Below are 26,835 nucleotides of genomic sequence, written 5' to 3' on the forward strand. Positions count from 1 at the left end.
GATATCATTCACTGCCACATAGAAAAGCATTTCATTTTTTAAACAGTGTTTTCCAATAGTGAGCAAGATATTAGAACTGAGGCATTAAGTCATTCCCAGACAGATATAATACAAACTTTCCCAAATTCTATCCTTAGGAAAATATCATCAAAAAAGAATCTTCTTTGTTTTTCTCTACTTTCAGGTACTGAGGTATAGGAATGTAAAGAAAATTAATTATTTCTGTGCTTCGGTTCTTAGAATAGTCATGGGTTATGTTTAATCTATGACACTCCATACAGAGTTTGTTACCAATTTCTTCGCATTACCAATCCCAGTTTCATTTTCTGTTGCATACAAATTTGTGACTCATCAGAGGTAACCTATTTTGGACTACTAACAATCTATAGCCAGTCACTAAAGAAAGTAGATTTAACTTATTGCACTCTGTGTCTATAATAGGAGCAGTCACTAAATGTTAGAGTAAAATAATATTTCAGAAGAAAAGTTAACTGATCAAATATCTTGATTGGCAAAGAAATATTTGCTGCTTAGCTTCAAGATGGTATATTACTGTTTTAACAGTGATTAATCCTCTCAACCACCTATCTAACATAATCTAATACATATGTAGTATATAACTATGAAAAAAATATTGCCATGCCACTCTCCATTAAGTGTGTTATAAAAGGAATTTTACTTGTAAGTTAAAATAAAAACATGTAAAACAAAATATGACTTGGTAAAAAGAACATGAGATTTAGGGTCAGACAGACCAAGGTCTAATAGAACAATTACTAATAGCAAATACTGAACCTGTCTCTGCCTCAGTTTCCCCTTCAGTGGATCAGGGATTATAAACCTACTGGGATGTTCAAATATACTATTTCTCTTAGACATCTCAGTAATCATTAACTCAGGAAATTTAAGATGCAGAACTTAATACCATGTCCTGCATTTGGGAGGCTCTTTGGTAAATTATACAGCACATTTTCTCCCCACCAGACCTAATATTATTCCTTTGCTAAGCAAAGTCAAGTTAAAATGAATTCCAGGTCAGACTAGAAAAATAGAACAAGCCAAAGACAATCATACTCTCTTTGAGTAAGAATGACTTTAAGGTGTTAAAACATGAGTCATTTCTTAGCACTAGGTGACGAAGCCACCTGCTTCCTTTCTGCCATCCAGCCATAAGTCACTTCCTTATGCGCCCTGAGCTAGTGGATACTGTACTTTGGCCAGATCATCAAAGCATGAAACTCATAGTTTACAGATACATGACTGTTTGTACAATCAGATAAAAGAAAAAATTTCATTTTTTTTACTTGTCATAGGAAAGGTCTCAAACATGAACTAAATATACAGAAGATTCTAAAAGCCTGTCACACAATATGTTCATTATTTAAAATAACACTCCAATCTTAAAAATTTAAATTTAAAATAGAAATATTTCAAGGAATTATTTAAAAATTCTTACAGAAAAAGATGCCAAAAAAGTTAATTTTGCTATTCTCTTTCCAACATGAGTTTCAAATCATATATTTTAACTAGGGAAAAAATACATTTTCTTACATGGTATTTTTAAATTCTAACCACTTACCCCCCACACAGACACTTGAGGGCTGCAATTCCAAGATTTCCGTGCATGACTGAGCTAGTATCTAAAAAGGAAATAAAGAAGACCAAGATATAAAAGCCAATTATGTTATACGAACTGTATTATAAAGTTACTAATAACCTTGAAGTGCTCCCCTTAACTTCAATAGACGGCAGAGAAAATCTATTCACCGTTACATATACAGCTACCAAGCTCTTGGCAAATTTCTGTGTTGTTTTTCAGCATAAACTTTAAGAGTATAGTCTGTAGGAATCTTTATTTGATTGAATACAGATAGCACAGATAAAGTGAGTGTTGCCTCAAAGTCCAGCCTTGGATACAAAAACATAACTAACATTTCCTGATAGCCATAAAGTCAATGCAGACTTTCCCCATCAAGGAAAAACATGATGGCAAATGAGACCTCCTGTTTTAATTATTCTACCTTAATATGTTTTCTAGTAAGAGGTTCAATATAATATCAATAAATAAAAACTTCTTTACTTGACTCTGTCAGTTCTATTTGATTTCTCAGCCTCGATTCCCATGGATACTAATACCCCATATATGTATCAGACATTACATTTGCAAAACACAGTCTCCTTGTATGAGCCAAATATTATTCTCGAAAACACAGACTCTGTACTCCTGCATTCCCAGAGCATAGAAACAGAATGGCTCTTTTTAGCTTGTTATGAGAAACAGAAACCACCATACAAGGCACAAGGCTACAAGTGAAAAACAACAATGATGAAATAAGCTGTTCTTGATGGACACAATAAGCCAGGATTTATTTTTGGAACTGCTCTGTGCTACATTATCGAAATCAGACAAATTCCAGATGATCTTTGAACAACATTCCTTTCTTGACAGAAGCTGAAAACAGATGATGTTCAGTGGTTTCTAGCATCTCCTGCTCATAACTAGAAGAGGAAGGAAGGACTATAGCAGGAAATAATGCTTTTAATGCTTTCTTCAACAACAATGGAAATATATATTATCAGACTCTAAAACTCAGCTGGGTCAAATCAGGCAATTTTTGTTGCTGAATATGCATCTCAGAATAGGGGTACCATTTCTACTTTTTTTCTTCGTTTCCCAGTGAATCCACTTTTCACATAGTGATTGAAGTTTTAGTGATTAGGAAACAAACATGATAAAAATTATATCTAAGAAGTTTTGCATAAGGTCTATTTAAATTCAGAAATGACCAAAGAGATTCCATAGGCACCCAAAAACCTTTCAGTACCCATACACCTCCTCTGAGTCTGCTATTCTCTCTCTTACTATCAACGCTCACTCCTCTGAGGGGTGAATACCATTGTTTAATTAAGAATTGAGGTAAGAATTGAAGGCTATTATGAAAGGTTAATGTGCCCTCTTGGAGAGAAAGTACTTCAAATCACTAACACTCTTAAATATTTTGACATAATTCAGATAACAAGGCTAGAAAAGGAATAGAATAGAAAAGTTCTGCTAAAGGAATACGAAGCTAAAAAGGTTCCGACTAACAAAAAATGGGACGGGGGCATTATAGCTTTAGCTTTGGCTGGTCTGAAATAAAAATGAGAACAGTGAGCTACCAAAATAGAAGGTCAAAGGAAAACACAAAGCCCCCAAATTTATTATGTTTGCTAGAAGTGCCGTAGAAATTTCTTTTAAAACAGATTCTATTAAGGAGACAACGTCATTAGGTTTGCAATCTATTTATTATTTTTTAGCCACACCTCTGTGTTAGCATCACTGAACAATGTTTCAAACATCAAGGAAAAGTATGAGATGGATTTAAAGTCTGAATCTATTGGAAACAGAAATCATTTTTTTAATTCCTTAGAATAAGATAAATAGAGAAATTGCCAAGAGAATTTTCAAAGGCCGTGTCAAAGAATATGCATCCCAGAATGACCTGTGTGAATTTCTGAAATGTTGGTTTTCTCTCTCATACCAGTATTGACCATAATTAAGTCAGATCTCATAATATTTAAGACAAACGTGTGTATGCTGACTTCCTCTTTTAATTTGTTGTAATCCATCAAAACATTTTTTAAATGATAGTTCCAATAGCAAGACCAAATGAACAATTTTCATTATGGATCTCTCGTTAAGAGCGAATATATACCTTCAAGGACTATGGATGGTCAGACCCTGTTAATCCCTTGTAAGGTATTATGGTTTTAAAGAAAAAGTTTAGGATCATTTAGTAATTTATGTTGCACTCAAGTCTTGAGATTTAAAAAATCAAGTTATATTAAGCAAAGATTAAGAATAGCTAAAGGTTGGTTATATTTTGCAATAACTTGTATAATATACATTCATACATAAGAATACACTTATATTTGTTCATATTTGTACTTAATTATTTTAACAAAAGGAGTTTCATAGAAATTAAATTATTGAATTAAAAAAGTAGCTCAGGTAACACATTCATTGAAAGCCAAGCAGTTTAGACCATGAGTCATAAAACTGGCATCACCACTTGATGTAAAGCAGTTGAATTCCCCACAGACCATTACTTGCCTTTCTCTAAAGTTTATTTTCATTTTCTAAATTTCTTTGGACCTTATATCATATTATTTGAGTGGATGAATCACCTCCTCTATTAGAAGACAAGCTTTGCGTACAGAAATGGGATCATATTATACTGCACAACTCTTTCAGGACTCACACATTGTTTTGTGCATGCAGTATAACCAACAAATGCTTAGGGAACACAGACTGGATGCATGAATTAATGAGAATATTAAGAATGCCTATCTAGTAAGCAAAGCAACCATCATATTAGGACCAGACAAGGCAGAATAAAGCTGATTTACAGAAAAAAGCACCTAGTCCTCAATAAATTGTAAATGCTGGAAATCTAGAAACTCGTAATTTGAAACAAAGTTCACCAAAACCATTTCCAAATGAAAATAACAAGGGAGGGGCGAATGTTGTGGGGAGAGACGAGAAAGAAGAATGTGTAAGAATTTTTAGGAAATAACATTTTTTCTAACTGGTTTTTTCATCTACAGTTTATCATATTCCTCTGTTAAGAAAATAATAACTAAAAGTCAAAATAATTTAATATCTGTATGCAAGAAGTTTACATTATTAAATTTTAAAACAATTGGTCCTATAAATACAAAATAGTTCATAATATATTCTCACTAAGTAATTTCACAAGTTCAAATGTACAAGATATCAAAATGGGTCTATTACAGTAAAATTATCATCACTAAATGACAACTGACAGAGAGGGACAAATATTTTCAACACTCTAGATAATTTTTAGCAAATTAAATGCTGTTATTAATTGATTAAACATTGGATCGGGTGTCCCATCTATGGTAATTGATGCCCTTCCTGTACAACGGAGGATCCTGCAAGGATGTTTATTCAAATATGTGTTGCCATCTGTCTTCATTACATCTCAATAGAAACAGAAAATAGTTTCCACTAAAGGTCAGTCTTAGTTGACATCAGAGAGAGCTGATAGCACCACAGACCAATTTAAAGATAAGCCAGGGCACTTTAAGTCATGTACACACTAGATGCAAAATAGCATCATTTGAGATTTTGGAATAGATAGATATATACATACATACATACATACATACATACATACATACATACATATAAATTGGCAAAGAACTTGATGTTCACCATGAAAAAGCATACTACTGAAGCATCTGTTCACTCAAAAGCATCAGTTCACTCAAAAAGTGATATTGGTATTAAGAAATATTTAAAATGCAAATAATATGTACATTATTACCAAATCTCTACTTTTAAATCCTCAAATATTAACACGGATGATAAGCCAAACTTTCTAAATTTAGTACAAATGTCAGCAGTCAAAAATTCAAATGAATTTCTAACAATGGTAATAAAAATTACCATTTGTTGAGCACTTATTATGTTCCAGGAACTGAACTGAGTACTTTATCTGAATTTCTTCAGTTAATCCTCTCAAGTTTTATGAATATACACTATTTTTATCCTCATAGAAGAGATGAGGAAACTGGAGCTTACAGAGATATTTAAAAGTCGTCCAAGAACAACTAATTTTTAAATAGCAGAGCCAAATCTCTCCAGGTTTGATTGAGTCCAAAGCCCATTCTTCTAATCAATGCACTCTACTAGCCTCCATGCTTTTGACCATCTAATCATTATAAAACCTAATATTTAATAAACTAGTGAAATTTATTTGCCTGTTTTGCCTGGACTCCATTTATACTATCAAAAACAATCTAAAATCTGGCTTTTTTCTTATCTTCAAAAGAATGTCACTAAGCTTTGACTTTTATTTGTTGGGGACTTTATAGGTTTGTTTTAAAATTCCCAATACCACTGACTTTGAACAAATTAAAATTTTAGATCATCATACAAATTAATAGGATACTCAAATGTGCAGTGCCCTCTATTTCTTTTTTTCTCTATCATCCTATTTTATTACAGCTTTCTATCTCAAAATTGTTTTATGCCGTTAAAACATTTATACTTTTACTTCTCAGCATCACCCAGAACCTAAAAGACAAAAGAGGCCATACTAAAACGACATGCTATTAGAGGTCCTAACTGTTGTCTGGGGACACAGCAATCACTTGGAAAACCGAAATCAAGCTGTCTTTAGAAAGATTAATTTGGTATTTGACCTTAGAACACATTTTTTTCTTAAAAGTAATGACATGGATGGCATTTAGGCTTCAAAGTTCAAAAACTCTAGAACTTCCCTGAGTCCTGGGAACAGAAAGGACAGACATTCAGAACTAAGAAACAAAAGTTTGGGTTTTTTAATTTATTTTGGTTCTTCTGTATTTTTTCTGGATGCGAAACTGCCTTTAGGCAACTTTTCGAGAGAGAATAGGTTAGTCTTTGTCCTTCCCTACCCCTTTGTGTCACATAGACACTCCATTTCTAAATACAATCACTATCCAGGTTTGCCCTACCTCCTAAAATATTCCATTTCAATATAGCTATTTGCATTTCATGAACTCATTCATACTAATGTGTGAATGTGAACTGATGATCCTTAAAACAGCCTAGAGAGGATTATATCTAGAAAAAATCAAGGGGACTTTTTTTAGCCATAAAAATCTCTATACATGGAAATTCAGGCAATGTAACCATTAGTAAAACAAGAAATGCAAGCAGCATGAGGGAAAATGTTTTCTAAAATGGGATGCTGACATTGGAAAACAAGGTCTGCCTACAGGTGTACCTGAAGGAGGCCTATTCTCTGTTATTATTTTTCTTAGTTTCTTTCCCTACTATATTTGTGAACCACAGGGTCTTTAAACCTTTTTAACCTACAGTTGCACTCACAGGGTAGTGCAACTACCTGTGACTCACTGTGCTGTCCCTTCTCTGAAGCCCAACTTGGAATTACAGAATGGTGTTTCACTCTGTACACTCTCAGGCATATTCAACATTAATTTGGATTGAGTCTACACCTAGAGTCATGTGGTCAGATTGCAGTATTTCACAGTAGGTCAGATTTCAGTATTTCACAGTAGGCCAAATTTGCATACAAAGTAACAAGCGGCAGACCTGCACTCTGGAGTCAGAATTAGCAAGGTTTGGGGCGGGGTGGGGGAGGGATCACAGCTCAATCAGAGATGCAACTCTTCCAAGAGCCCCATTGGTTATAAAGCAATTTCTTATCTTACTTGTCTGTAGAATTACAGTCAGATCTTTATAATTACTGAATAATAACCAAGTAGAGTGGCAGTATTGTCAAGGAACCATCTATAGCAGGAATAACCAGATAGCATCAAAGGATATGTTTTGTGAGAATCTTGACTTGATTTATTTCTTTTTCTTACAGATTTTAAGATACATATGAAACTATATTTTGATTGAGATCTTATAAGTTTCTAGGCATGTTTATATAATGGACACATGTTATAATAACAAATACAGGACAAGTAAGAAGTAGAAAACGCCACGTTACAGCCTGAAAAAATGCATATAATGGATATAGCTATGAACTTTTTCTTCTGGCATTTAAGATAAAACAGGATTAATTAGTGGAGAGTTGTAGTTGGGATATATCCAAGATAAAATTTAACATGGAATTAGTTAAGATGAAGCGATGAAGTCAAAATATGATTTAGGAAACTATTCATAAGAAAAAAAATTCATGGGGACAGATGTTAACCAGAGTTACTATTACCACTTTGCAACATATACAAATACCAAATTATGATGGTGTACACTTCCTGAAACTAACAGATTTTATGTCAATGATACCTCAGTTATAATAATATATTAAGACCTTGAATATCTTTGAAATTTATGCTGAAGTTGGGAGAAATATCTAGGCCTTATGATTTAAAAATCAGGCATCCAGCTATATATTAAAAAAAATACTTCCTACAACTAATATAAGCCAAGACAGATTTTAAAAATTATATCTTCTCCAATTTCTAAATGACAATAGGAAGGATACTATATTTTGAAAATACGATGGGGCCCATGCCAGAAGAAACTTGGCAAATACTTTTTTAACAAAAAATAAAATACGACACATTCAAAATCGATCTAATATAAGAAAGTATATAGCACAATATGTTATAAATAGAAGCTGCCCAGTTAATGTTTATTGAATTAATTGAAAAGTAAATGTAGAACTTTCAAATAAAAACCATGAGCATTTTGACTATGAGACAAATAAATGGAGTGTGTAACAATGAACATTTAGCTTATAAAAAAATACAGAGCTTAATAAGCAGCTACTTGAATTAATCAAATCTCATCTTCAGTTACACACAATGAAAGAAAAACTTACTTAGATTGTTCAGATTTTGATAATGGCAGGCATAAGTGTTTAAGCCAGATGCAGAGGAAAATTTTTAAAGAAAAAGAAACAAAAACAGCACAAAGAGAAATATAAATTTAAGATATGTATCTTCTTTAAAAAGGAAGGGTCTACAAAAAATTTGAAAACATTTATCTATAAAGATATATGCAACCTGATGTTCACAGTAGGATTATTCAAAGTGGCCAAGACATGGAAACAACTGAATTGTCCTTCGATAGATGACTGAATAAAGAAGATATAATACATATAAACAATGGAATATTACTCAGCCATAAAAAAAAAGATGAAATACCGCCATTCGTGACAACATGGATGGATCTCGAGATTATCATGCTAAGTGGAATAAGTCAGACAGAAAAAGTTGAGAACCATATGATTTCACTTTTATGAGGGATATAAAACTGAAAGCAACACACGAACAAGACAGAGACTCATGGACACAGACAACAGTTTAGTGGTTACCAGAGGGAGAGGGAGAAATGGGGAGAGGTAAAGGATAAAGAGGGTCAATGTATGGTGACAGAAGGAAATTTAACTTAGAGTGGTGAACATACAATACAATATATATATGACGTATTACTGAATATAATTATAAATTACCTATATAATTTTATTAACCAATATCACCCCAATGTATTTAATTTAAAAATAAAATTAATTAATTAATTAATTAATTAATTAATTTTTAGAAAGGGGGCTAATTCTAAATAGGATATATGGAAAGAGAAAAAGGATATTAAATCTCATTGAATAATTTCCTTTGTAGTATTATATTTAAGGTCAATTCTAAATAATAAGAATTTTTTTTCCTCAAAATAGATTATTTCCTTATACTTAAATTCAATGATACCCAAACATCTCTAACATTTTTAAAACTTTATTAAAAATTCAAAATATTTATCATGGCAATAATTTTCTAACACCAACTTTGGGTACATAATAACACCTATGACAGAACATTACAGATAATTTACCAGCACCCTGGGTGTGTCCTTAACAAGTAGAAATTTCTCATTACCATGACATAGCATGTCAGAAAATATCAGTATGAGTAATAATAAGATCTAAAAAGCAAATATTTTTTTCTGGTTCAATCCAAATATATAAAATATTCCAAGTTTAAATCTCATAAGGAAAAAAAAAATCACTGGACAGCATTAGTTCTAAAGTCCCCAACAAAATGAAGCTGTAGTAACTAGCCATGCTTGTGATAGAATAAGCAGCTAAAACAATTGGAAGATGTTTCTCACAATCTTTTCTTGTTTGCCTTTTACCTTTCAATAAACAGATATGCAATTTTTATTTTCTCTCTGGCTACCAAACATCCTACCAAATATATTTTCCTCTAAGTGTAGTAATGCTTCAATGAAAAACAATTGTAATTTGTAATCACGTGTTTTAGTTGAGTTCAATTTTAAAAACTGCTTGGAGCTTCACAACACCAGTTGCTCAATACGGCATGTTCTGCACCGAACCATTTCTAAATATGGATTCTCCCTTCCTTTGCAAGTAAGTGAGTAGTACAAGCACGAGTGACAAATTTCTAAACAAACTTTTACTCTAAGAACTCTAGGGAAGAATGTAAGTTGTAATCATTGCCTTTTACTGTTCTCAGCTCAAAACATAACAGATGCATAGTTCTGATTATAGGTTAGTGAAATTTTTCCCATATCGTAAACTATGAAACAAAAAATCCAAAAGACATTTAAGTTCCTCTACCTCTCACAATTAGAATTTTCATAAGAAATCATATTAGCAGGTCTTCCTTTTCCACGATGACATAGAAAAACACCAAAAATGGATTGTGATTTCAAACAAATTTTATCTGCCTCTCCTTTCTTTTTTCTTTTGGTCAGCACAAACTCAGAATAATCATTTGATGCTTTCTTAAATGATGAATAGATTTTCCATGAAAAGAGCATGGAAATTATGGTATAAAGTAATAATAAATGCACTATGTGTTTCAGAATCTAAAGAAATTGAATCCAAACATATTTTTCACTCTAACGCATATATTATTTCATATTAGTCCAATTTGCCCACTCTCATGTTTTATTAACTGAAACATGAAATAGATCTGCCAAGCAATCTAAGTCTATATTCATTCCATTTGATTTTTCAAAACTCCAGTGGCAAATAAAACATTTCCCTAATCAACAAGAATAGAAAAAAATCTTTATCAGTTTTTCTATTTATTTTATAATCAAACATATGTGACTAAAAACTGTGAACTCAGAAAATCAAGGGTACCACATACATTTTTGTCATCCAACACCCAGAAAAATATCTTGAACACAGTAGATATTCAATAAATGCTTCTGAATAAATTAAGAATTACAATATTTGAGAGAAATAAGATATAACTGAGAAATCATGCATTTACCAATTATAATTTACATTGATGGCACATTTACTCATAAATCTTAATCATTTTATCCTCCTTTTCGATGTCCTTCTACTCAGTTAAATTTTCTTTTGAGAACAGGTGAGCCTCTAAAGATCATCTCCTTTTGTATTCCAATGGATTAATATTAATAAATAAACATTTGGCACTAATTTTGGCTATTAACCCAATGTTGCCAGTTTTGTTTTCTCACAAAATATCACAAAGCTCTAGTTATATATTCAAAAATAAATAAATATTTGATTTCCTTAAACTATAATCCCAAGCAAATAAAGAAAAGAATAATGTTAGTATTAAGTAAAATTATAGTGCAGATGCAAATAGAACATTAGATAATGGATGTCAAGATAACATAATAAAATTTCAGTAAATAAAATAAATAAGTAAATCTAATTTTTTGAGTTCACTGAAATTTAGAAGAGAATGTCTTATTAGAATATATGTCAGAATATTTTAAATATATTTGAATATATTGGATTGTAATAGCTATTAATTTTTTTCTACCCAGAATACTTTTTCATCCTTACATGTCTATGAACAGTGTTTCCTTTTCTATTGGGGAAACTGTTCTCCACTCCATGTGGTCCTAGTGAGACTATGGATCAAGATGCCTTCTCCTTCACCACCTTGCTCCCAAACTCTTATCATGGAAATGGGCACGTTACTCAAGCTGGTCCAAATAATGCTTGCAATGTACTTGGTACAGGAACGAGCACTTGACCCAACTGAGTCAATCAGAGTCTTTATCTGTGACCAAACATACTGATGCCCAGAGATAATAGCTCTCTCTTTTTAATGTGCTTGCTGAGGACCATGTAGGTCTAAAACCTTTGGCAATTACCTTCATCTGACACTGTTGTGAATGAAAGAATGAGGCATATAGAATCATAGGTAAAATTTACAAAGGGAGAAGACTCTAAGAATATGGATTGATTCCCTGAATCCAACTGCACCTGAGGCAATTTCCTCCTCTGGACCACCCACTCATATAAGTTAATAACTTCCTTTTTTCTTCCTTTAAGCTAGTATGAACTTGGTTTTTGTCATTCGTAACCAAAAGTGTTAATACAGTGGAATATAAATAAGAGGATGAAACCTAAGTTACATGGAATCAGAAGTCAATTCAAAATAAAGTATTTTCTGGCCAAAAAAAAAGAGTTAATATTTCAATGCTTACATACACATGTTATAAAAATGCAAAAATATTTTCAGGGATCATAGATTTTATTTATTTATTCATTGATAAATTTGAATTAAGCAATGACTGCTTACACAATGCCATATTAGGCACTAGGAATAAAAAGGAGGAGGGAGGAAATACAGTTTTAACTTTCCTACCATTAATATGAAAGATGTCATAATGAGACTTCTCATCTACATTCAGTACTAAAGATAAACAGAAGCCCAGAAGAATCTGATTTATAGTGAGCCTCACACTATAGCTGGTCCTTTTTAAAAGGATTCCTGGAAACTGATTTCCAATTTTGAGTAAGTACTACCAGTTTGTTTTTTTCTCCTGTGAATATATCTTTATAGTTAGCTCAGGTTTTAGATTTTTCATCAAACCATGATTTTATAAATAGAGATTTCTATAACTAAGCAGTCGATATTCATAGCAGACCTGATAAAATCACTTAAGCTAGGGTCTTATCAGAATGTTTATTAGGTACCCTCTTCTATGGAAATTTTTTGCCTGTGGAGAAAATGATTTTGCAATGTCTTCTCATTCCACTAAACATGGTTTAGACACCTTTCTCGGATACTTTTCAAAACAGCAATAGTCATTACTGAGAAAAATGATTTGGCTCCAAAGGTCAAATGAAGCTTATATTTCTAGCACTAGGAATGAAGTTACTTTTTGAAATGTATATTGCACCTTTATCCCTTTATAAAGAATCTGTTATAGCTTTATTTAAATTTCCTACACGTATGAGTGATCATTCCCTTCCCATTTATGCTCCTGTACTTCCCATTAGGTACTGAGGAACTCTGGCATTTGCTGCTGCCATCACCTAGGGTTCAGTGTTCTTAATTCTTTTGGATCAGGGTTATTTATAAAACCAGCTTCACAACTGATTCATCTCTTCTTTTTAATACTTTCTGAGGTGTTCTATCAAAATAAAAAAAAATTATGGAAATAATTGCAAAGAGAAAAACATCCCATGGTCTTGTTTTTAGAAAAAAAGAGGGAGGTCACCACAGAGCATTTTGATTTTTATTCTTTCCATATTATTCGCCAATCCTGGTTTTTAAATTTTTTTAATGTTTTCTTCTACAGCACTGCATTATGAAACACTGAACCAGAAACTACGTGGCACTCACATGTCACTCTGACCTATACTAGTTTGAGTAAAATTTCAGTTTCAAATTAAAGTCCTACGCTCACTTTTCCAAGAAACCAAAAATAATTGTTAAACCCTCTAAAACAGCAAAGATAACCAAAATGGAAAATAGAAAAATTACATCCTTATGTTTGTGTGCAATGGGAGGGGAGAAAACAAGAGGAACGCTGACTGAAACTGCAGTTTTCTGATGTGGACATTTCACTGGACCTCCTATTCCCTGAGGGGCAGCCCCCACCAAGATTTCCTCCTAGGGCCAATTCAACCTCCCTCTGCTCTTCTGCCCAATTCCACCTTGTCCTCTAACACTTGAGGCCCCTCTGGGAAAACAACTTTCACTCTCACAGCTTCTAGCTATTCTTAGGGTCAGAATGCCCAAGTTACATCTGACCTCCTTTCTGTCCTTTTTATCATATATCTAGTGAGCTCTCAGATTCTATTAACTTTTTAAAGCTTCTTCAATTTATCTTTTCATTTCCAGTTTCACTGTCATCACAATAATAACAGCAGTAACGAATAGTTGCCAGCTAACATTTGCCAGGCCCTTTAGAGCCTGACTCAGCAAAATGATTTTACACCTAGAGGTTCAGCCCCACCCAGTCCCTGACAAGATTCTTAACAGGGCAGAGAGTTTATTTATTCGTCATTTCCCTCAAGGCCTTTGACCTAGTTTTATAGTAAAAGACCTAGAATCCTCAGAGCCTGAAATAAACCCTGAGGAACCGTGGTCCACAGGAGATGCCACTGGCCCCCTAACAACTAGGTTTCTACTCTGAATCACTAATTAGGACTACAGCTTCCCCCACAAGAATGTGGCTCTTTAATGAATGCAGACGCTTGAAACTCTACTAGCTTTTGTCTTGGGAATACCAAATCTCTCTTCCTAGTTGTGGACTGTGTCCTAGTCTGATGGCCTAGGATCTGGAACTATGGCACAGACAGATACTTAACTTTAGGCAGCTCTACCATTTAGAAATCCTTTTAATTAGGACCCACTTGCTAGATCTGATACTCTCATTTCCATACCCTTCTAGACCTAAATCATTGATCGTTTTGGCCATCTCTCTCTGCCCTACAGAAGGATCAATAACCCCATACTACACCCCGTCCTAGCTTCCTACCAAATATTTTAAAGCCCAACCCTTCTGAGTTAGATCATTCTTAATCATTATCTCATTTAATTCACAAAACAACTCAATGAAATGAATGTTGCTATCCCTATTGACTAATGAGAATTTTAAAATCAAATTATATTATAGGATATACACAATTTCACATGGCCAGGCAGAGGCAGAGTTGGAACTCACACTCGGGTCTTCCTAGTCCCAATCTTACACTGTCTCTGTGACATTAGGTTTCCTTTCACCATGTCTCACAAAGGCTACTGTAAGAGATTTACAACACACTTTTCCATCTTCCAAATCAGCCTATACATTATCATAAGAATATTCTTCTTAAACATTCACTGCTAACATATAAATCTCATGCTATGAATTAATCTGCTATGGTTCTCCAATTATTTATGAAATAAGTGCCAATTCCCCATCCAAACATTTAAGGGTCTCCATAATCTGGATCCAACCTACCCGACAATGTTTACCCTCCATATCTCTCCATAATCTAAGCCAAGCCACATTCCCTCCTCTGCCTCAGCCACTCAGCCCAGGCTGCTCCTAAAGCTGTGTTCTTTTTTTCTAATTAAATCTACTCTAATTGTCAGAGTACAGTTCAAATCCCACCACAAAAAGCCTTCCAAGACTTCACAGAACCAAACTTATCCCACCCTCCTGTCAACTTTAGCCATATTGGCATTTTAACACAAATTGCATTATAGGATTTCTTTTTATTACATAGGGTGACTAACTGAAATACCCCTCCTCCAAATTCCCACACTTAGTAATTTTTTCAGGGGACCACCATATTCCAAACCTCAAATTATCATTATTTTCAAGCCCCTTTAAAGTAGAGAATTTGTCTTACTTAAGTATGTGTCCCCTGTTCCAAGCCTAACACAATGCCCTAAGCATACTAAGAGCTCAATAAATGAGTAAATAGAAGAATAAATTAGATAATGGTAAAAGTAGAGTGAAAAAGAGGGAAAGTTTTTCACCAATATCTACTTGAGATAATAATAAATTTTAAATCTTCATAAGTACTAATTAAGATTGGAAATTAAATCAATGTTCCCAAAAACATCATATATGTTTGCCTGGATAGAAATCTAAAAATTTTCAAATGATATTTTTCTTCCAAATTAACATAAAGCATTAAAATGATTGTCTAAATCAATTTAGTTTTACAAAGGTATTAAATTGTTAACATGCAAATATAACAAAGGCCATTTTTAGTCCTTTGCTTTGGAAGTTATAAAAGACAGAACCACTAGCATTTCTTTTTTTTTTTAATTGCAATAAAGAAAGGCTCCAAAATGAAACTTGTATCCTTGCTGATAAGAAGTTGATTCTAGACAAACAAATGAAACCGAGGGTCCTAATGACTTTGATTAAATTTAGCTTTAAATCTTAGTTCTAGAAATCATCTCTCTCTAAATATATACCCCTCAGAGACCTAGCCTTTCTCCCCAGATAATCAGCAATCCCTGAGGCAGTGGGAGAAGTAGCCGGACCTGACTAATAGTCTCACAGTCTGGACCACTGCAGGCTAAAGATAACATCTTGACCTAAGTTATGTTTCAGCTCCTGAGTCCTAAGGTGAAATGACTCCCTGGCTACTTTCCCATAAAACCAGACAGAAGGACTCTGGAACTGACCTCAAAACTGCCCTAAAGACCTAAAAAAAAGTGATTCATTACCTTTACCTCACCTCTAACCATTAAGCTCCCAGCACGATCCCGAAACCCCCTAATTCATTGTGTCTTGTACTCTGTAACCTACACACTATGGAGGCGTTTGGGCTTTTGGGCATTAGCTTTCCATTCTCCTGTGTGGCACTATTCATAATAAAATAGCCAATATTTCCCACTGCAATTCTCGGTGTTTTTAGTGTTTGGCTCTGACAGTGCTGGGTGGACAAACTTTCTGTTCGATAACACTATGTCTTTACAAAATGTGATATCCTCTACAGTAAGGGGACCAGACTATTCAGGTTATAGATTTTGGTGGGAAGGGTGGGGAGGACAGAGAAAACAGGAAAACCATGTTATCAATGTTTCTCAATTACGAATTAACTTCAAATAAATTAATGTATTGACAATTAATGAGGCCAGATGTATTTAAATAACTTCTAGCCAGAAAAAAATTATCTATCACTTTAGCAAATATTTTGCCTTCATGGTACCAACATCTGAAAGACTTAAATTTTCTCATTTCTTCCATTTGCTTCTTAGCTTTGTATAAATACATTCCAAGTACAATTTTATCTATTAGTTTGGTAAATCATAAAAAATAGAGGGATATTCTTTTCTGTCTGCCCTTACCCTGAAATGGATACTATATTTGTTTTAAATACTAAATATAAGTTTTTTAAAGATAAGATGGTACTTTGTAAGTATAAAATGCAGCTTGAATTTCAGGCAGAATTATAGCTTTTGTATATTATCGTGTGGAGCATGTTCTGCCTTGAAGAGAGATAAAGTGATTAAAGTGCCTTAAAGTTCTACAAAGTGGGCAAAAATCCCAAACTATCATAATGTTGATAAAAATCTCAGTCATTAGTGAGATCAACTTTGGTTGTAAAAGCTCCATTTTTCTACCTACCAACTTTGCCAAGTTACTGTCAGGTTTTCCCCAGAGGCTGACTACCCTGAAAATAATTTACACCACCCTTTGTGACAAAATAGCTGGAGTTTAACTAAATTGAGATGAAAGCTATACTCATCAGCTCCTGACAGATGAAACTCAAGAGGCTTTGTTTGTAATTTATAGCTAAAATAACACAAGTCTTTCTAATATCATGCTAAATCTTTCAACATAACTTACTGAAGCTAAAGTCCATCAACAATTTCAGGCAAGAAAGACTACAGTTAAAAATTCCATTGCCTAAAATTGTTGATGAAATTTTTAAAACTGAAATTTAACAAATAAATATAATAAAGCAACAACAACTTTACCTCCTCTGGTTGTCAATTACAAATTTCTAGAAGGAGAAATCTGTAGTCATAACCCATTAAAAGAGAAGAGTTTTTGAGCATTTTATTTTATTATTAGTTTCAAGTATACAGAACATTGGTTAGACATTTATATAGTTTATGAAATGACCCCCGGTTACTCTACTTCCCTCTGGCTCTACTCATAGCCATTACATTACTGTTGACTGCATTCCCTGTGCCCTGCTCCCCATCCCCATGACCATCTACCAACTACTAATTTATACTTCTTTAGCCCTTTACCTCTTTCTCTCAGCCCCCAATCCCCCTCCCCTCTGGCCATCACCAGATTGTCCTCTATATTTGTGAGTCTGTTTTCAGTTAGTTAAAAGAGAGTTTTGAAAAGACAATCAGTTACCTGGAAAATTTTAAATTAAACTTTTTTATATAAAGAAAAAAAAAAAATTCCCAGGGTATAACCCAGAGAGGTCTTTTCTCCTTCCCAGTATAATTATAAAGATAATTGTAAATTCCCAAGCACAATAAAGTTCTATTTAAAATATATCCTCTCTTTTGCATTGTCCATTCATTTTCCTATATTTCAAAACAAATCATAGTTGTAGAGTATTTATCTTGAATACAGTTATTAAAATATTTATTATTTTTATATTGCAATTTTTCCTAAAAATTAATATTAATTAATATATGTACAATAACATATGTACGCTCCTAAAATCTCTGTTCCATTCTGCATTTACATTTGGCCTGTTCACTAGAAGAACTGATATGCGATAGGACCAAATTATATGTTTTATCTGAAAAGCTCCATTAATTAGAAAAGAAAAAAAGCCTACATGATACTAAAACCAAATCCAATCTCACTCTGTGTTCCTGAAAAACATTATCTTTAAAGAGAAATTTTAAATGCCTGAACCAAAAGTCAGAAGAACCAGAGATTTTTTTTTTCCTTCAATAAATACCTAAAGATTAAAGGAAAATCTTTGGCTTAGAGAATATATATTATTCACTTCCATTTTAGGATGATGTTTACCAAAATATCATAAATACTTAATAGCAACTGTTCCTAGTGCTTCTAGCAAAAGGCAGTAAAACGAAACATAAACCTCAGCTGTGAAAACCCAGGAGTTTTGCTTTGCATTTCATCACTCCACTTCCCCGTACTCTCTTTAGGATAGCCCATATTCTAATGATCACCAGAGACAGCTCAACTGAATTTGAAATAGAAATATTACGAGTGCCAGTGAAACTATTAATCATTACAATGGAAAGAACAATAGCAGTTAAATACTCCGCTGCTGGTCCAAGTTGCCTGACTGATAGCTGAGAAATACTATATTGGAAAGAGGGAGTAATCGCACATTCCAGTCCAAACTTTCATTTTACACTTCTTCCACAAGGCCTATAAAATGCTCGAGATATCTAGACAGTGAGGAACTCCATGCTCAAGGGGTGGAAGTGTCTGAGACTGTTTATGAACATCTTAAACTTAAAATCACAGTCTCACAGAGCTCAATTTACAAGAATTAATGCCAAATCTCTCTTATGAACAAAATCCAGGTCTTCAGGATTACACTGTGTTCATAATATAAACTTCCTTCTTAATCTCTTTCTTCAAAATAATGACCACCTGAACTGGATATCAAGATTATTTTTTACAGCTTAAAACAAATCTAAAATTATGACCCTTTTGTACCTATGGAGAAATACTCACAGAATTAATTATTCCTTTAAGAGCTTGAAATCCACCTTTGACAGGGAAAACTTGTTCCTTGGAATCAGCAATTCTTTCGAGCTTTAGAAAAAGGAAGAAAATGTAATTGAGTGTGGTTGAGACATATAATACTTTATAAACCTCACTGCATTTCAATTATGTTCTGAAAAATTACACTGCAGGATTAATTCACTAATGTAGTCTGTCAGGAATTAAAGATGATGGTACTAATGTTACTCTCAACGTATCACGATGAAATGAACTGAGATTAGCCACAGCCCTTTTAGATTGGCCTCAAATTTCAATTTCAAAACAAAGCAGAGCTCTACTAAATGTAAATGTCACAAGACACGAGAGGCTTAGTCATGTTCGACCAAAAATTTAAATGTAAAATCACTTTGTGAGTGGGAAAAAATTTAATACATAAACCTTTAAAACTTCATGAAAAAAATGCTTTTTGTAAGGAAAATTATTAAAGATATAAGTGAACTTTTCAAATTCCCACACTTTTAAGAGTCCAGCTTTACATCAAATTGAAATGCTAAATCAGACTGCCATAATGATCTTGTTAGTTGAGTTAAAGAACGGGAGTACTCATATTATTTTAACCCAAATATCTGTCCTATGTTAGGTACTCCAAACTAAATAGATGTTCAAGAAATTTAGAGTATTGTTTTCAGTTATGAAACCTGCCAAAATCAGACATTATTAATCAAGGCAAACGCCCATTTTTATAGGAAATCTTCAACAACCAATTTGTGTCATAATAAGTCATCAGTGAAAGAATTAGATAAACTATCCTTAAGACAATTATGTGATTGAGATTAAAGTCTGCAGATCTGCTGTACTCACCTGAGCTTGTTCAAAGTCAAGGACACCAACACAATAAACTCTAGCCCCAAATGACCTGGAAACCTTTGCCTATGGAGAAAGAGGCAGGGGGGCGTATTATTCAAATATCAGGCTATATATACATATCAGGCTATATATACATGCAGAGAAGGCTGGGGTGTAAAGAATAGCTTCAGTTCAATACTCACCTCTTTCTCTGCATATGATGGCACCAGACCGTCCAATTTACCATCTGTCAGAGCAATTACGATACTGGAGGTTTTAAAGCCTCCTGCTTTCTGAATTTGTTCATTTGCCTGAAAATGAAGAATAATTATCCAACTCATGATTTAATCTTAACTTTTAACCAGTATGTTTTATCAAGCTGAATTTGTAAGTCTGACAAAATTGAAATATTATGGACTGGCCTTTAAAACACAATATTCGTGTTAACTATTTTATTTAAAATATTCATTTATTTACATTATAGAGTAGTTACTATCGAGTGTAAATGACATAGATTTTTAACTTTGGTTGACTAGTCTAAATATAACCACAGAGAAAATAGAAAATTCCTTAAAAGGCAAAATGTCATCTAAACTTTTCTTGTTACCATGATAATGTTTTTTTATGAGTTTCATCCCTAGAACAAAAAGCATTAAAAAATTTTTTCTAAGATAAAATGTAAAGTGGTCTTTGAGTTTTACTAGAGAGTTATAATTTATTTCATTGCAGAATAAGAAAATATTCTCTCCCATACTCATAAATATAAAAGAACTTACAAGCTTCAGTCCTTCATGGATGTATGTCTCTCCTGTTGGAACAACATGTTTTAAATCTTCCAGTCCTTTACTGATTTTGCCTCTGAAAATAACATATTATAATATTAAACGAAAGAAAAATGAGCAAAGATCACAATAAGCACTTCTCAAAGACATGGCAGCATTGCAACTTTGAGGGAAGATAGCTCTTCATACTTTGTAATTTTAATGAGTATTTAATAACATCTGTATTTTAACTACAAAAAATAAAAGTACTTACGATGTGAAATGTCTTGAAAACCTAAGCATATTTTAGGCATTTTGAGCTGAGAACAGATATCTATTAATATTTGTTTTACTAAATACGAAGGAATAAAACGTGTTCCTTCATTTAAAAAAAAAAAAAAAAACAAGGATTAAATAGGTCAGTTTCACTGGAAACGTATTTTTGAAGCGTTTACCTCTACCTTCCTAAGAAGTACAAATTTTCTTTGCTATCTGTAAATTCTTAAAGCATGTTACTGAATCCTTATTTGTGGAAATTAACATTTTCTAATTTTGTCTCCCAAAGTTTTAAGTCTCATGATGTAGGCGCTTTTGTAGCACTTCTGACCTATCCACACACAACAGCTCATTTTCTTAAATACTATCGGTACTCGATGTATATTTGATGAACAAATAAAAGAATAAATGGATGGATGGATGGATGGATGACAATGGATTCTTGAGAAAGGAAATATGAATTAAAAAGAGGAAAAAAACAGAACCTTTTTTCATCATGACTAATTAGTTGCCCCAATGAAGTATGTCTAAATGAAGAATGACTACAATGTTAAAAGCCATTTTGTGTGTATGAGTCAGAGAAGACCCATTTTTCAGGTTTCTTTTAGGTATAGGTTCCAGAAACCCTTTTAATAAGAAAAAAAAAAAGCAAGAATCTTAAAAGATAAATGCAATCATGTTGCAAAAACAATCCAAAATAAACTCAAAACTTCTTTTTAAAATTTTAACTTTAAAAGATCAGAAGAGAGACCTTAATATATTGTTTTCAGAATTTTAGTTTTAAAATAAAAGCAAAGAAAAATACCTTTCTCCATAATTCTAGAAATATAAAACTAAAGTGTAATTCTTTAAATAAAACATGAAGGGTACTCCCACTACTGAGGATGATGAATGATAGATGAAAGAAAACTAAAATTCAAGTTTACACAAACTATACACTATAAAAAATGTATAATCTGATCATTAAGGAACTTACTGGGTTCGTACACAAATTTTATATATGTACATCATACACTATTAAAACACATGGCAAAAGTAATTTAAATTAATTATTATTATTATTTTGTCATGTTACAATGTTGTGCTTCAAATACTTGCAATAAATGAGTCATTCACCAGAGCCTCAATCACATTTTAAAAGTAACTTATTGCTTATATTTTAATATTGTAATGTTATCAGGTGAATTCTCCAAATCAAGAAGTTTTCAGAAAACATAAGAAAACTTTCAAAGCGTGACCTTAATCTTCCTCCTTCCTAATTCAGCCATCTCTACTAATCCATGATGATGTTTCTTTTTAATACCTGGTTTAAAATCCAGCTATTCTGAACCTATCTTTAACTTCATTATACTCTCTTTTCTATGATGCCCTAAACATATGCATGTTAAACTTTCACTATAATGAATAATTTTGCCTCTTAAAAACATTCTACTTAAAATAATTAAACTAATTTAATATTTTCAATTCTCAACTAGAGTGGAAGTTTACAGTGGGCTATCCCCATGTCTATATGTATAATGTATCTCCCTACTCTGCACTTATTACTATTATAATGTCTTTTACAAAATAAATGTTCAATAAATTTTTCAATCTATCACAGGAAAAAATTCATAATTCCACAAGTGATGGAGTAAATTACATAATTTATAAGCTTGTTTTATCTAAATATTTATGTTTAGTATCTACAGAAACAACTTGAAACTGAATACAGATAAAAACCAAATATTTGGTGCTTCCCAGAAATGAGTGGCAGCGTGTCCTCAAGCATTAATGTTTGCTGCCAAAAAGAAAATGAAAAAGACAACTGAAATTCAAGTTTACACAAACAAATTTTGCATGGCAAAAATCGCCTTCTCCATTCAGTTCAAATTCAGTTCACCATTCCTTCTGAGGATCAGACAACACCAGCAGAAGACTCTAGGCTAAAAAAAAAAAAAATGCCAAATGTGGAATTCAGAGTCTTTTGGGAAGGTAGGTCTCTGCTAGTTTATTTAATTGGAAGAAGCAGAGCATCTCTTACTTTTTTATCCATTCTCACACTTGCCACCATAATATTTTAAGTTGCACTAAATCTCACCATTACTTTTGTAGCTGCATAGTCACTGAAGGAAAGATGTTCTTTGCCCACAACCAATAACATCAACCACATGAGTCCTGGTCTTGCCTCCTTCCAGCATAACTACACAGTCTGTCAGCCTCTCTTCCATCAACAAACATTATTTTAAGGAAAATGAAAACAAAAATGAGACAAGGAAGATCTCATGCCTTCGAAGGATCCCAAGAAACTAAAAATAAATTCTAAATTTCTCTATTAGTAAACATTTACCAGAGAGACACAAAATTATGTGCTAGGTTAAAAACAGAACTCATTCATCTGTACTGTGACTTAAATCTCTAATAAAGGAAAACAAGGAGGAAATGGTAAAAATAATTGAAGAAAAAATGAATATGTTATAAAGATCTGCTCAAATTTGACATTTCTTTCGAAGATCAACCTCACTGAGTTGGGCTTTAATGTTATGTCTTCAGCTAAAAGGAACAGCAATAATGAAACTATTTGGTATTTATTTTGAAGCTGTAGTCAAGGATGCTGCTATTCTGACACAAAATGTCCCCTATGAGGTCTTGTGGAGGAAGTTTCTTGTCATTCCTGAGTAATCTCTATATACTTCCTCTTTTCTACTAACTACGCCTATGTAAACCGTTTCTTCCCCTACCAGGAAACCCACCGTAAATTTCTTACACATTGACAAAATTCTGCTAAGTCCTATGGTTATCATATTGCTACATTCTCTTTTCCAAGGTTCTCATTTTTATATGTTATTGATTTTCTGCAGTTATGTTCAGTGCAACTTCAAATAATTTTTGGAAAGAGAAAGAATTTAAACAAAATGGTATATAAAAACTGGTCTTCTTGGTTGTTTTGTTGAGAATCAGGGGCCCAAACTCTATTATCAACTCTTTCTTCTTTATAAATTGTATTGATCGGAGATTTGCAAAAACACATTGACTAATTTTTTAATCTATAAAATTAACGCTTTCGTCCTTGTTAGTATCTCTCAAATTTCTCTGCTGAGTAGAGAAAGGAAGAGATAAAAAGGGAAAGGAAAGGATCAGAAGACAAGAGAAGGGAAGGAAGTAGCAACTACAACTACCATGTGCTGAGCCACATACCTGGCTTTTCCCCATCCGTAGAACACTGTGGATTGTGAAAGGTGTTCATGATGTCATAACCAACATAAAGATATAATTTTATAAATAACAGTATAATAAAAGGGTTAGCAGAGAACTCTGACTTTCCAAACTAGCATAATTAAGGCACAATTTTATGTACATTTTACTCATGACCAAGGATGTACATTTATACAATATACCTCTATAGTACTTGAATTTTTCAATGCACATCATCTTAACTTCCCAGATTTCAAAACTCTTTCCAAATTTCAGTCAATCTATCTATACATATCTGTTGAGCACCACCACATGTGAACACCATGATTCTACAAGTTCATGGCTATTCTTATACACATCTCTGCAGATGCAGTGTCGTTCTCCACCCTGGCTGTACATTGGAATCACCTAGAAAGTTTAAAAAAAAAAAAAAATCTTTCTGGGCTCTCATTGAAGAGATTCTAATTTGCATGGTTTGTGATGAGGTCAGGGTATTTTTTGGAAACTCCCCAGAGTACTCTAATATGCAGCCAGAATTAAGAACCTCTGGCCTAACCTCATTTGAAAACCTTTTCATGTTGTTGGAATGTTCTTTTCCTTACTTATTTTGTCAGTCAGTCCTACCGAAGGGATTTTTGGGTGACAGGATAATCTTTTAACAGTAAAATGTAGTTTCTGGGATGGTATGACTTACAGCCAGAGAGAATACAGATTAATTCCAAGTCCTATTTTGTTTCCTCATCTATAAAAGAGGAAAATATCTACTCCATGAGGCCATTGTGAGGATTAACTGGCACATAATAGTACTAAGTTGCAGCCACTATTGTTGTTATTTCTTGATATTAGTTATTCCCGTTGGTAGGATTTTTCACCCAGTTTACTTTCTTCGTGATTCCAAGGAGAGCTCACTCAGCAAACTAAGGTTTGAAATATTTTGATGTAGAGACCAGAAGGAGGGAAAAGGAAAGAGAAGAGAGAAAAGAAAGTGTTATATTGAAGCTTTGGTGAGGAGAAAGTCCTGGAAAGGAATTATATGGAAAGCTTTATAATGCAGTGGAAAGGTTCAGAACTTGGAGTAAATCAGAGATGAACTGAAGCTCTGGTTCTGCAACTAATGAACTACGTAACCATCAGCAGTTATTTAATTTCCTGGAGCTCAGCTTCCACACCCATAAAATGTAAATAACAATGCCTGCCCCAGTGGAGTTTGCAATCATTTATTCTACAGATATGTATTAGGTACCTACGATGATATTAATAATATAATGCTATTTGGTAGGTTTGAGCAATCAGAAGGAAGTGGATGCCTAGACAAAAGAAGTATTAGAAAGAGAGAGGGGAAAAAGGAAATGAGTAGCACCCAAAACAAACCCTCTTCGTTAGTTTCTCCTTTACACTGCTATGTTGCCCTCCTAGAAAACCTATAAATGGTGGCAGGCTGGATCTGAGGTAACAGATGGCATAATGGACTCCAGGCTCGGGAGTAAGACTGTTCCTCCACTTTCTAGGTATGTGTGCCTGGGCTAGTTATCTAACCTCTGCATCCTTCAGTTGCTTCACATATAAATAAAGGTAACACTAATACTCCATAAAGCTTCTTTGAAAACTGAATGAGGTAAAGCATTTGATACAAAGTAAGTATTACATAAATATTACCTATTATTCTTTTATCACATGATATGTGAGGGATCAAGTTGACCCCTTAATTCCTTCATCATGCCTCTCTGCATCAAACGATAAGTGCAACATAAAGGTCAAGGATAAGGCCTTGGCTTCGATTCCAGCACTAACACTTACTAGTCTTGTAACTTTGGCCTCTCTGGTCTTCCATTTCTCTCACATGAAAAATTAAGATAATGATAGTACTTACATAGTGGAGTTGTTACAAAAATTAAAGGGATATGTAAGACATTTAGTAGAACACGTGGCACATGTGTTCAACAATCAGTACCAACTGTTTATACATAGTCACTGTACCCCTGTCTCTTTACTAGTAGAAGAGAACTAAGTATGAATTATTAACCTTGTTAGTCACAGTGTGTAGGCCTCATTCGAGAACAATCCTTTTACTAGTCTCTCATAAAACACATAGAATTTTAAAAATTTATATTAAGTAAGATAAGCCATAAATCATATGCATAAGTGTTCAGTATTGCTCTTGAACAGTTAAGCATCTCAAAATATACTTCTCAAAATATACTTCTTTTATAGCATAAATTTTTAAAATATTTTAGGAAATTTATAGTCATTTCTAATAAATAAAACTTTCACTCTCACATTGTACTACCAAAGTATTTCTACATATTGTTAATTCTTAGGTCCTGGAGAGTGTAAATTTAATAATACTAATAAAAATCATGGAGGAAAAGGGAAATGTGTCAATCTAACTCAAGAAGGAAATAGTGGTAACATTAAAATAATAAAAGGAAAAGAGAATGTAAGTAAAAGAGAATATTATTCATAAACGAAATATTTTTAGTTTATATAAAAATAAGAGGAATGAGAGGGTGAGGTTAATAATAGGTAATAAAAGTAAAGGGACATTTATCATTCAAAATTTACTGAGATGGGTTATAGGTTGCACTAGAATCTAAAGACTAGTGTCAAAATTATGAATCTAATTTGTTATTTTGGTTATATACAAGGTTTATATTTTTTTCTCTGAACTGGCATGTTTATTTCAGAAAGAGGTTCATCTTGGAATTTCAATATTACTTTTCATCTAAACTGTGGTAGATAATCTCCAACTATGACCTCCATCAATTGCTTCCCGCTCTTTATGTGCCTACTCTCCCATCAAGAGATAGAATTTATCCCCTCTCCCCTTGAATCTGACAAAGCCCTATTACCACTTGGCAATAGAATAAGGTTCTTGGACATCTAAAACCA

At 33.1% G+C, this 26,835-nt stretch overlaps 1 protein-coding gene across 1 annotated transcript in view; it reads right to left on the minus strand.

Annotated features, from left to right (window-relative positions):
- The window catches only part of ANTXR2 (anthrax toxin receptor 2), a 149,085-nt gene that overhangs the window by 108,560 nt on the left and 13,690 nt on the right, over window positions 1-26,835 (minus strand). The window contains exons 4-7 of the mRNA XM_023530896.1: window positions 20,515-20,596; window positions 19,942-20,049; window positions 19,754-19,822; window positions 18,902-18,982 (exon numbers count right to left, since the gene is read on the minus strand). Of these exons, the coding sequence (XP_023386664.1) occupies window positions 18,902-18,982; window positions 19,754-19,822; window positions 19,942-20,049; window positions 20,515-20,596 (340 nt within the window). The remainder of the gene's footprint in view (window positions 1-18,901; window positions 18,983-19,753; window positions 19,823-19,941; window positions 20,050-20,514; window positions 20,597-26,835) is intronic.

The sequence above is a fragment of the Pteropus vampyrus genome, unplaced genomic scaffold, assembly GCF_000151845.1.
Source record: "Pteropus vampyrus isolate Shadow unplaced genomic scaffold, Pvam_2.0 Scaffold56, whole genome shotgun sequence".
Classification (NCBI taxonomy): domain Eukaryota; kingdom Metazoa; phylum Chordata; class Mammalia; order Chiroptera; family Pteropodidae; genus Pteropus; species Pteropus vampyrus.